Below are 12,930 nucleotides of genomic sequence, written 5' to 3'. Positions count from 1 at the left end.
ATTGCTAGGTGCACGACTAGGTTGAACAAGAGTGGAGATAATACACATTCTTGGCTAACACCGGTTTGAACTTCGATACTACCACTTAGAGCATTTTCGTATTTCACGCGGTATGAAGCGCCCGAGTACAATTCTTTTATGATGGTGACAATTTTCTCAGGCACTCCTTTACATTCAAGAGCTTTCCAGATTGCTTCATGGTTGAGAGTGTCGAACGCTTTCTCGAAGTCGATGAAACAGAGGTAAAGAGGCGAGCGCCACTCAACCGATTGCTCAACGATCACTCTCAAGGAGTTTACATGATCGACGCAAGAGCAGTGTTCTTTGTTCTTTGCGTAGTCCCTGGTTCAATGAGTTGGACAGCCTTTTATGAATTACTTGTGCTATAACTTTGTTCACCATGATTTGCAACGTGACTCTTCGCCAATTTTTGCACTCAGATAAGTTTCCTTTCTTCGGGAGAAGGATGATAACCCCCTCTTTTGACTCAGATGATATTCTTTCAGAGTTCCATTTCGATTACTTTGTATGAATAAATGAAAAAAAGTTATTCTATCATTTGTTGTTTCATGTGCAGAGTGCGTATCGAGCTTGCGTACTGACGAATGGTGGTAACGAACAAGTCCAATGAGGCTATGGTGGTCTTATTGCACTTACCATACTGTATAAGTACAAAGGAAATTCCAACCAAACGAAATATAAAATTTCATTTTTTACATTCACACACATTTTTTGGCACATAAAACCATGTAAATTGGTGTCTGTATTATTAAAGTTCATTGCATAGAAAAAGTAGTGCATAAGTTGTTGTAAAAGCAAAAAAAACAAAAGAATTGCCACTTCTGTTATTTCTATTCTCAAACGTGCTTCAACTGGTAGTACATAAGCTAGCTTCGATAAGATCTCAACTTGATAGCATCTTTGCCATTACCTGAACAACCACTCGCTGTGCTTCATAGTTGCTAATGTTGCGTGTACGAATATATAAATGATGCCACTGTTTATCGAGCAAACAGTACAAACTTTGCAGTACAACTTGACGAAAATATCGGTCGCTACCGCTTATCTGCCATGGGACAATTCTGTTATTTCGCAAAGAGTGAGTTCTATTTGGTGCAGGACATGTGATTTTTAATTTTTTGTTTAAACTTTCAATTCTCATTCAATTCATTATTCTTTTTAGTGAACCGTTTCTACGCCATCGGCTTCGTGACTTTCGCCACCATCATCGTCACCACCAGTGCATCGTCAGTTAATATTTGTGAAGGTGTGGCCGATAACATCTTTGTCACGGACATTTCGAACTGCTCCAATTATTTTCTCTGCGTCAAGGGCCAACCGATCTCACAGCAATGTCGGGACAATTTGTCCTTCAATGCAGCTACACAATCGTGTGTGGCATCTAAATCTGCCTGCTTGTCGTGTGACAAAAATGTATTGACGACGATAGCATTGAGCAAGACTTGCAACAAATATGTGCTCTGTTTCGCCGGTACTCCGCTATTACAACAATGCGCCGATACTCTGCATTTCAATCCTAACTTGGGCGCCTGCGATTTGGCCAAGAATGTCGATTGTGTTGCGAACTACTGCTCCATTTACCAAAGTGCAGATAATATTGTCTACGTACGCAGCCAGGCGGCGTGCGCAAAGTAAGTACAAAATTCAAATTGTTAAAAAATTATTAAAATATTTATGGCAAAATTTGAATAATGTTTGTTTTTATGCAGATATTTCATTTGTATGAATGGCGAGCCACAAAATAAAATCTGCGTCAATGGCTTGTACTTCAACACCGATTGCAATTGCTGCGATTTACCTGCCAAGGCCAATTGCACCGTAAGTCCATCCATGCCGTAAATACATACACACTCACGCACGGCTTTCCTTGGTTTTTGCTACAATATATTTTTTTTACTTTTTTAGATATCGAGCACCAAATCACGCACGATTCAAACGGCTGCTATGCTCGCTCCTCGCATGGTTGACATTAAATGTCCTGCTGATGGCATTCACTTTATCGCTCATCGTAACGCCAATCAGTACTTCATGTGCGTAAATGGTAAGGGTGCTCTCATGAGTTGCGCAGCTAGTCTGTACTTTGACAAAGAACGTGGCGTTTGCCGCCGTCAAGAAGACATCCTCCGGAAGCATTAGTTTTCTCATCTTTTAATAAATCTAATTGGTTACGTACATACATATGCACCTAAGAGTATTTAGTTGTTTCAGTGTGGATAAATTAGATATTTTTTTGCGAAATAAAAAATGTTAAAATAACAAGTTGGAATAGTTTTGAGTCATCATTATCATTGTTTTCTTGAATAACTTGCGGGACATAGGGCACCAACAACACCTACGCCCCATCCCGTCCGATTACTAGACAACATCTTCACCTGATTCCAGCTTAACCCGAGGCGAGCCGTCTCGCGATCCATAGTCCTCTTCCAAGTTTCCCTTGGTCTGCCAAGCGATCTTGCTCTCGCTGTGACTGCGTTCATTTTCATTGCCTTCTTCGTTATGTTATCCTTGTGACCAAACTCACTTCCATTTCTGTCTTCTAATCTAAAACGGCTCATGTTTGTTTTTGGAGCAATTCCTTGTTTGGCGTTATTATTTGACCAGAAAAATTGGAATATAATCCTTTGGGAGAGGTTGACAAAAAATTGTAAGCGACTGGTTATAGCGGTGGTGAATTTCCAGGTAGAGCTACTATACAGCAGCGCCGACAGCAAATTCGACTTAAAGAGCCTAACCTTTAAACTGGAACTCAGGTTCTTGTGCCGACATACAGAGTACAACATCTTGAATGCCCCTCTGGCTTTTCCGAATCGGGAGAATATGTCTACATCCGTGCCACCGTCAGGCCACCCACCTAACTTATTTGCCAGACTCATCACCTTTGTCTTGCCAAAATTCATTTTAAATCCTTATGACGTAGCTTCCTTATGGAGCTCAGAACCCATTTCTTTAAATTCGGTTAGGCATGTATCAGGAGGCATATGTCGTCAGCATAATCGCTGTATTGTAACGTGCTAGTCGTCGTCCACTTAAGACCGCTGTTGTGAAGAGGGCTTAAGGCTGCTTCGAGGACGCTTCCTATTACTAAGAGGAATAACATGGGGGATAGAATGCATTTCTGGCGAACTCCTCTTCGAATTTCGAATTGCTCCGATAGCTTACCCTTTTGCAGCACACGGCATCTAGCCGTTTAATTATTGAAATGATTTTTTCGAGAACACCTCGATGGCGTAGAGCAATCCACAGACAATCTCTGTGCACGCAGTCAAAAGCTTTTTTAAAATCGACGATCATCATATTACGGACAGTTCGGAACTCTGCGCATTGTTCGATAATATTTCTAACAGCGTTTATATGGTCAGTACAAGAGGGTCCTGCTCGGAAAACCAGATTGGGCGCAGTCGACTGTGGAATATTGTTTATCCCTTAGCCAATGCAGGAAGACATTTGCCACAATCTTAGATACCACGGGCAGTGCGCAGATACCTCACCAATTATCACAATCTCTAAGGTCTCCTTCTTTGTGATTTTGATAATAATACCATCAGTCCATTCAGTCGAAAACTTTCGTTATCCCAGGCTTTTTTGATGAGAGGGTCAAGCAATTCTGCAGCAAAATCGGGGTGCGCCGTAAAGAATTCAACAGGAATGCCATCGATCCCGACTGCATTGTTGCTTTTACTTCGTTCGTGGCTTTTACTTCGTTGACACTGGGAAAATTGGTTCTTATTCGAGTAGTGTTGTTAAGCGGAACTAAACCGTCAGCAAATGTGAGGGCCAAGATTTGGTTTAATACCGACGGAAAATGTTCCTTCCACCTTCTCTTTAATATTGCAATAAATCGATTAAGCGCGATGTATGGCAAGTCGCGCCCGTTGTAGCTGAATGGGTTGATACGTGACAACTATTCAGAAGAGTACAGATTTGAATATCCCTGCATGGAAACCAAAATGATAGAAACAGTTTTTTTTCTAATAGTGGTCGTCCCTCGGCAGATAATGGCAAATATCCGAGTGAATTTCTGCCATGAACGAATTCCTCACAAAAAATTTCTGACTCTTCATTTCAATTAATACTTCTATGTAAATTTTCCCCGGTGAACTTTTTAATGTCTCCCGAAATCTCAGGTCTTATAAAATATAAAATAAATAAATAACTTGTGTGTTTACTTCTGTTAGGTGTTTGGCGGAGCTCCTCCTCCTATTTGTGGTGTGCGTCTTGATGTTGTTCCCCAAATACAGGGACCTACAGTTTTAAGCCGGCTTCGAACGGCACATTTTTTTTATGAAGAGCTTTTTCATGGCAGAAATACACTCTGAGGTTTGTCATTCTTCCGAGGGGCGATCGCTATTAGAAAACACTTTTTCTATCGTTTGACATTTCATGCACAGAGATTCGAACCTGCGCATTTCCGAATGGTTCAGCTACGGCAACCGCCGTTTAGTTTGGTTTGCCAGACGTTTTCGAAGAATTAAGAAAAACCAATTGCCGAAGACCAATCATCATCGTTTTTCAATGCCTGAAGGAGCTGTTCAATAGCCATCTCACATCCAACAGCTCGTTTTGGAGATATCCACTTCTGCGTGGCAAAAGTGCTTGGAAAATAGGTTCAAGAGAATATAGAAGTATATTGGCATCCAAGGAGAATATTTGTAAAACCAATAAAGTCATTTTGATTACTATTTTATTGTGTTTTCATTATTGGCCACAAAATATAAACCCACAAATACATGTATGAAATTATTGTTTAATTTCAAAAGTGGAGTGGAGTGGAGTGAGTAAAAATACGATTAAAGTTAAATAAATAATTGGCGTGTACACTTCTGTTTGGTCGAGCTTCTCCTATTTGTGGCGTGCGTCTTAATATTGTTAATAAGATAAGTACTCGTTTATATAAGCAGTCTAGGACTAGCGAAACTCTCGACGAGTATGCTAGACATGCTCATTAGCGCTAAAAACTCTTTCTGCAGGACGATGAACTAATATACATATATGTATGTATGTATGTATATGTAACACAATGTTTTTATTAGTTAAAGAAATTTTCAATTTTTTATTTACTTGATCCGGTTTTTGTAATTAACACACTTTTATTAGCTCGAGTTGTATGTATGTATGTATGTAACGGAATCTTTGAGCTTAATTGTCACTGGCTTCTAAAAATCTGATCGACTTGGAATTTTGTACACCTATCAAGGACCGATGACAATGTAATAATTTGATAAAAGTTTTCCATTATCCTTATTAGGATTGCCAGGATTAATATTTTCTTGTTTTACCTGTGGGCAAAAAGTAAGGTGAATTTGGTTGTAAAATGAAAAATCTTTATTTTAACACACTTTTATTAGCTCGGGTTGTATGTATGTATGAATGAATGTGGGCTTGGAATTTTGCACACCAATACTTTGATAAAAGTTTTCCATTATCCTTATTAGTATTGCCAGGATTAATATTTTCTTTTTTTTAGATCTTCTGTAGAAGAGTAAGAAAGACAGAGCTAACGCGCGGTCTGCGCATGCCTGCACTCTCCGAGTTGCTCTTACTGATTTCGGGAGTCTATGACTTACTCTTTCGAATTCGAACTTGCTCGGGCACGCGGCAGTGCAGTACGAATAGAAGGCTAAAACGTTTTCAGGGTAGTTGCATTCTCACTTTGTATAGTCTTTACACATGCGTAGATACTACAAGTCTCATACACGCAAATTTACTCTATTCAATGCTCATATAAGATGAAATAATTTTCATATAAGATGTAATTTTGTTAATTACAATAAAATAATAATTGAAATTATTTTACGGAACAACTCTAATTTGAATTATTCTATTTGTATCTTAATTTTTGTTATAATTCTGTTCTGAGGTAGTATACTATGACTAATCGTTCGATTTGCTATTACTTCATTATAGGTCTCTTTGTCATTAAAATTTATTTTCTACTTTTTAGTTCGATTAGCAATAAAAGCGTGTTTTTTAGTTTTTTTAAATTATTTTTTATTTTTCAATTGCTATCGGTGTACTACTATCACAGAAAGTATGTAAATATGTAAGTTTACCAGATTTGTATTCTGATAATTGTTACATACATATGTATCGTTGTTTTCCGAAATTGATGATGAAAATGAGCAATATTTTAGATGTAAAAATAAAAAAAATGCGTACTAAATTGGTTTCGCGAAACTATAAAATACCCAAAAAGTAATATAATTAATTAAAAATCATTCGAAGAGTTTCGTGGATACAACGTCAAAGACAACAAAAAGTCATAGCAAAAAGACAAGTAAGTGGAATTTTTAAATTTATTTATGTTTTTAGTGTTTATATTTTAAATATTAACTATTTAGTTATATTTATTCACATTATTGCAAAAAATACAAATTCAAAAAAATATACAGTGTTAAATTGTTTTACATAATAAAAATTGTTAAAAATTTTAGTGAAATTTCTATTGTGCACTTTTGTGGCATGCACCACTTTCGGCATGCTTTGGGCCAGCCTTACGTCAGTGAACATCTGCAGTGGCGTCAGTGATAGGGTACTCTTGCCCTACCTCGGCAACTGCTCCAAATACTATATTTGCATGGGCGGTCAACCTATAGAGCAACATTGCAACTACGGCTACCATTTCGATGCCAAGGATCAAAGCTGTACTTACCAGGATGTGGCTAAATGCCTGCCCAACTGCACCAATGCGCTGTCATCCTTCTGCTATGATCGTACCTGCACAAAATATGTGCTCTGCTATGCGGGCACTCCGATCGTACGCGAGTGCTGTGATGGTTTGCAGTACAATGCCGAAACAGATCGTTGCGATTTCCCACAATATGTGGACTGCGTGGACAATATGTGCAGCATATTCAATGATCCGAACAATATTACATTCCTCACCAGCAAGGCGGCATGTGATAAGTACTTCATTTGTATGGATGGTAACGCCTATGCTCAGAATTGTTCCAATGGTTTGCAATTCAATAAATCGTGTAATTGTTGTGATTTCCCAGAGAATGTCAAGTGCAATGTAAGTTTCTGAGCGTTCATAGTGAGAATATTGTATTATAGCCTGCTTAATTCACAGATAACTGCTGCTGCGCGCAACATCATGCCCTATTCGAAGATGCCACCCAGGCGCGCTGACATCGACTGCCCTGTTGATGGTGCTAATTTAATTGCGCATCGCGATCCAGCCAAGTACTATTACTGTTTGAATGGAATGGGTGTTTTATTGGAATGCACCCCCGGACTTGTTTACGATGCTAAAATGGAAGCTTGTCGTACGCCAGAAAATGCTGCACGTTTACTTTAACTGAACACAAATTTTCATAATGTACATACAATAATTTGGTAAGCAGGTTTAAAGTGTCACAATTTGTAAGTGAAGCATTTATACAAATAAAGGATAATTAATAAACGAATAAAATGTGATCGAGCTGAGCTTGTTTATTATTTAAATTTGAATTATTAGCATTTATTTTATTTTTATTTGCAAACACATACAAACACTTCACTACTAATGAAGTCTTTGCTGAACAAACACCGATTCGACTTTAGGGTTAGAAGGCCGAAAAAAGCGAATTTTCCAGAATTTTTTCAGAGAAAACTTTTAAATTTATTGATCTAAAAATTATTATGTTATCTTTTAACTGTATTTTAAGTCTTAATATTAGTAAAAATATTTATTTAGAAAGCAGCTACAGCTGATCTCCGGGAGCTCTTCTCAAAAAAGACGTTTTGCGGTGACCACTACATCTCTGAACCGGATCCTTTTAAATTAAAAAACCAAACAGTAATGTTAAACCTAGTAATTAAACGAAGGAATAAGCAAAATAAATTTTTACTAAATTACTAAAAAATATATTTAAGAAGCTTGTGTTAAAATTTGAGACTAATCGGTTTAGCCGTTTTCGAGTAATGTTGGTTACCGACTTTGAAAACACCATTTTGAGAAAAACGCGTTTAAAGTTTGAAAAGCACTTTCAAGCACTCTGAAACGCCGTTTCAAATTTGCGAAATTTGCGTGTAACTTGGAAAATATTCACCGGAACGATATTAAACTTCCTGTGTTTATTCTTAAATATAATATATGTACCTTAAGAAAAAAAATCGATTTTTCGAAAAATCGAAAATTCTAACTATATATAACCCCTTAACCCTTTCCTCCTATTAAACCTTAAAATCCTAATTTAAAACGCAATACATAATATATTTGGCTGGAGAATTTATCTTAGCAAAAGTTTAATTCAGTCATTATTTTTTCCAAGATTGAACTAAAATATTTATTTGACTTTATTGTTTTTGTCAAAAGTCCACGATGAAGTTGGAAAGGTGCGGGAACTTATTCAAATCTTTCTTAATGGTCAGCAAAATATTCTCTTTCCTTCTTTATTAGCTCTTTTTATGTAGTAAGTTTAAAAGGGCGCTTGAATAAGTATCCGTGTTTATTGACAGAAGGTCTTCCTGAGGGAAGTTGGTATTAGCACATTAACAAGTTTCAGACAAGTTAAGACTTGTTTCGTGATTTTCGCTAAGACGAAAAGAGCACTATCGTTCCGTAATTCCCTTTTTGTTTTTGGATGGGGAAAAATGCGAGGAGATTAAAACAATGTTGGATGCTGTCTATGGGAACGCTTTGCCATCTATGACTCTAGTTAGATATTGGATCAATGAATTTAAACGTGGGCGAACACCCGTTTTTCTCAAAAGGTCCACGACATGATTCTCGCTGATCGACGAACGAAAGTGCGCGAAGTAAGAAAGCCCATAGGTGTGTTGGCCGGAATGGCAATTAATATTTTACATGATAAGTTGGCGATGAAAAAATTGTAGGCCTGATTGGTGCCGTGATTGCTGACAAGCAACAACAAGCGGATGCGGCTGTTAACTTCGAAGCAGTAGCAGTGTTCGGAGCAATTTAAACGAGATCCGAAGGAATTTTTGCGTCGAGTTATCACCGTTGATGAAACCTGGATAAATCATTACACACCAGAAAGAAAGCAACAATCAAAACAATGGATTTCTTCGGGGGAATTTGCTCCGAAGAGGAGGAAGACAGTCCCATTGGCCGGAAAGGTCATGGCGACGATTTTTTGGGATGAGAACGGCGTCATCTCATGAATTTTTTAGAAAAATATACAATACTACAGTGAGTTATTAGACTGCTTTTGCAAAAAATTTAAGCAGACACGACCGCATTTGGCGAAAAAGAAGATGATGTTTTTTCAAGCGAGGAAAGTTTTTTTTTTCAAAGTTTAGTTCAAACGAGGAAGGAACGCCGAGACAGAGGTATATTTTAGAGAGTTCGACAAATCCTATTTTTTGGAGGCGTTAAAAAATGGCCGGTGAGTTGGGAGTAGTGTATCTTTCTAAAAGGGGATTATGTTGAAAAATATACATTTTTTTCTTAAATTGGTGCCTTCATTTCTAACACCGGTACTCATTGAACCCTCCTCATATGTAAAAAAAATTATAATGCATCACGGTTTATGTATGTAAAATAGGAGTCGTATGAGTGTTTTTTTAATAAATAGCCACTTTCACTAGATAATCGCGATTATTCTCACCAAAGCTCTCTGTTAAATTTAACGCATATTCAATAACTTTGAGACCATAAATGAGACTTTATTTCCGATACAATTATTACAGGGTATTAATCTAGTGGCTATATTCTTGTATGTATACTTGTCTATACATTTGCGTATATGTATGCATATTGGCGAGAGCACTCTTCGCGCGCACAACTGAGTCTATAGAGGCTAAAACGCACCTGCACACATACAGCTGCCCAACCATAAATTTTTCCACATATTCTTTGTTATTCTCTTTGTTTTCCCCAAAACAGAGCGTCGATGTGCCTTAACTTTTCAGAAAAACCGCTGAAAATTTTTCGAATCAGTTCCCATTGAGCTGTTTGAGTCGGTAATCGTGTGCGAAGTCTCTTCGATTTTTTGACGTTTTTGAATTAGCGATACAGTTTGACATTGGTTGGACATTCTCTAATATAGAAGCGATAATTTCTTTGTAAGTGACATTAGTTTTATCTTTCTTTCAAGTAAATATAAGTATGCTATAAATTTTAAGGTATTATTAGGAACTTGAAAACATTAAAACTTGTACATAAATTAGCTTGTGTGCAATCACATGAAAATAAATGTTAACTATTTTTAGCATTGGTTGTTCGTGAAATGTTTTTATGCATTTGCATACAGGGTGTGGAAGAGTGAAATCTTGTGCAATTACAAGCAATTAGAAAAAAGTATAAAAGTGTAGAAGAGAAGAAGTGAAGAATAAATGCAGCGTAGTACTTTTTGTAAGTGTGTGTTAAAAATTTAGTTCAATTAATATTCTGATGCTTTTGTTAAATTATAAAAATTAAATGATATGATTTTATAAAAAATATGAAATAAATAGCTTCATACTTGTTTTCCTGTGAACGTGAATTGTTATATGATAGAAATAATTTTTTCAATATTTTTTTGTTTTACTGTTAACATGAAGCAATAAATGTTGGAAACAATTATTTCTCATCTCCTTCGAGCTCGGCCATGAATCCACGAATCAAAGGAGAAGTCATTGAAAAGCCATCTTCCATCTGAGAAATAATTTAACCACAATTAAAAAAAAAGCATGAATATTGTAGAAGCTGTAGAGGTGATGAAGAGGAAGACACAGTTGAGCACTGCCTTTGCAATTGTCCAGCATTAGCTAAAATTAGAGCAGGTTTTCTAGGTAGATACTTTTTCAATACTTTTACCGAGCTGTTCGGCGTGGGGATCGGACCAATCTTGCGCTTTATAAAAGCCACAAAATGATTTCATGAAGAAAAATAAATGAGGTTCCCGTGTCGCACATGTGAGTTGGTCGCACAGACCCACTACCACTGTAACCTAACCCAACCTGCATATTATTTGTTTAAAATATTCAATTATGTATTTGGAGACGAGAAAGTGAAAAAAATCTCACAAAGAAAGTTCACTAATTATCTGCAACTCTCTATTGTTTGTGTTAACAAGGAATAGCGATGCATTTTAATGAAATTTGAATGCTTTAAAATACGCAGAAAAAAGAACTAGCCCCTTGTTTTAATCAAGGGTAAATAAATAAAAGCGCTGAATGTTTTAGTTTCTTCCAATTTATAAGTTTTCCCATTAGCCTAAATAATCTTTGCGTATCACCCTTTTTTATACATACTTACATATATTCGTCGAATATATAAAATGGTTTTATGTACATATATGTATGTATAAGTACTCTATATCTCGATACTCGCGGTATATACAGATGTAGATATACATTTCGCGTAATTCAAATTAAATTACTTTACACATTTTGTTAGTCAGCTCATTTTTGAAAATCAATTAAATTTAATCTGTATTATTGTTTATTTAAACTAAATTATTTGTATATGTATATAATAATTTTTTTAGGTAAACATTAAAATGGTAAACGAACTCAATAAGCCGCCTTCTCAGGAGAATTTAGTGCTTGGTGAGGTAAATATTTATTTTCCAATAAATACCTGCTCAGGAAAATGTATGTTTGCATGTCATAAAAACTGTAAACTGATCTCGATTTTTCCAGCGTCTGCTCGCCTCTCAACGTCAGTTGCAAGAGATGCAAGAAGAACATCGACAATTGCTACAAGAAATGGAAATACTGCGACAACGGGCAGCCGCATTGAGTCATTTGAATGAACAGCAATACGGGCATGTGGCTGATCATCGCAGCGGTGGATCAGTTATAAACACCGCAGACGAAAATACTACGAGTATAAGCAATCAAACGGTTGCCTCAGAGCATGTCGATTTGAACGAGGTGGAGCAAGAAAACACTAACCCAGCAACATCAATTGAAGCTGTAGAACAAACAACAACCGATTTAAATACGAGCGCAAACAATATAGAAACTACGAATCCCGCTGCCACCGATAACGATGAAGACGGTGAAGATCCCGAAACTGCTGAGTATTTGCAGAAAAAGTTAGCTGAGATTGCGCAATTGAAAGCACGTTTTAAGCGAGTCCAGAACATAATGAGCACCACTGATATGATAGAGGATCATATCACCTCAAAGGCTATACCAAATAAATCTGTTACAAGTGCGTTGGAAAATTCATTGCATAAATTACTCATTGCGGATAGTTTGTCAGACGTGCAGTCTCCGCAAGTCACTAGCACCACAAATACTGATCCAAATATTAAGCCAAGCGAAGTGGGTGTCAATAAACAAGTTGACGAAACGAAGAACGAAAATACGATCAATGACGACGAACAAACGCTTAACGCCTATGCACCATCATCAGAAGCAGCCAACGAGGAGCTCCTCTCGGCCATGATGAATATGTTTAGTGATTTTACAGCAGATCTACGTAGTCAGGCGGACGATTTGCGAGCCGAACGTGATCGTTTGCGTGCGCTCAAGGAAGATCTTTTGCGCAGAAAACGTCAGTCATAAAATGTTGTTAGTCAAAGTAAACTTTTTGAAAATGTGTTTTTTGTTTTAATTACATGATCCCAATTTAAGATCTCAAAGATCCAGAGTTTTTGTTAAGTCATATCGAATACGATTATAATATGAACTTGCTCGAACACAAATGTTAAACATTTTTTTGTAATGAGAATATGCCTTCTCTAAATACTACCGTAGTAATACATAAATATTTAGTCAGCACTGAACAAACAAAGAACTGGGAGCTTTCTATGGCTTACTAGTCCCCACTTTAGAGCAGTCTCCTCTACTCATTGCTTTCTGTATTTTGATTAATAGCTCTGACATCTTGGTAACCACTTCTTCAAAGGCCTATGTATATGATTTAGGGTGATTGAATTTGATATTGGCATTGTTGCAGTATTGGCAGCTGACTGAATTTACCAAAAGATCTCGGTTGGTTAGGTAAATTGTGAAAATTTCTCTTTTCAGAGT

The 12,930-nt window shown here is 36.9% G+C and overlaps 3 protein-coding genes across 4 annotated transcripts; all 3 read left to right on the top strand.

The window, feature by feature from the left end:
• The first annotated feature begins 794 nt into the window (after window positions 1–794).
• Window positions 795–2,223, top strand: LOC128862206 (peritrophin-44-like). The gene is made up of 4 exons (XM_054100698.1): window positions 795–1,099; window positions 1,184–1,652; window positions 1,731–1,839; window positions 1,927–2,223. Exons 1-4 carry the CDS (start codon window positions 1,072–1,074, stop codon window positions 2,155–2,157), a joined length of 837 nt encoding a protein of 278 aa, XP_053956673.1. The 5' UTR covers window positions 795–1,071; the 3' UTR covers window positions 2,158–2,223.
• Window positions 2,224–6,136: 3,913 nt separating this feature from the next.
• LOC128861943 (protein obstructor-E) lies at window positions 6,137–7,318 on the top strand. Its single transcript, XM_054100316.1, has 4 exons — window positions 6,137–6,154; window positions 6,244–6,295; window positions 6,453–7,033; window positions 7,091–7,318. Exons 1-4 carry the CDS (start codon window positions 6,137–6,139, stop codon window positions 7,316–7,318), a joined length of 879 nt encoding a protein of 292 aa, XP_053956291.1.
• A 2,566-nt stretch (window positions 7,319–9,884) lies between these two features.
• Window positions 9,885–12,547, top strand: LOC128860491 (227 kDa spindle- and centromere-associated protein). 2 transcript variants are annotated; one of them, XM_054098063.1, is made up of 3 exons: window positions 9,885–10,029; window positions 11,436–11,501; window positions 11,590–12,547. In XM_054098063.1, exons 2-3 carry the CDS (start codon window positions 11,448–11,450, stop codon window positions 12,460–12,462), a joined length of 927 nt encoding a protein of 308 aa, XP_053954038.1. In that variant the 5' UTR covers window positions 9,885–10,029; window positions 11,436–11,447; the 3' UTR covers window positions 12,463–12,547. The 2 variants fall into 2 exon arrangements, with proteins under 2 accessions (XP_053954038.1, XP_053954039.1); XM_054098064.1 differs by lacking the exon at window positions 9,885–10,029 and adding an exon at window positions 10,218–10,318.
• Window positions 12,548–12,930: the final 383 nt, after the last annotated feature.

Source organism: Anastrepha ludens, chromosome 4 (genome assembly GCF_028408465.1).
Source record: "Anastrepha ludens isolate Willacy chromosome 4, idAnaLude1.1, whole genome shotgun sequence".
Classification (NCBI taxonomy): domain Eukaryota; kingdom Metazoa; phylum Arthropoda; class Insecta; order Diptera; family Tephritidae; genus Anastrepha; species Anastrepha ludens.
Note: the sequence above shows the minus strand (reverse complement) of the source record. Positions and strands in the feature narration are given on the sequence as shown.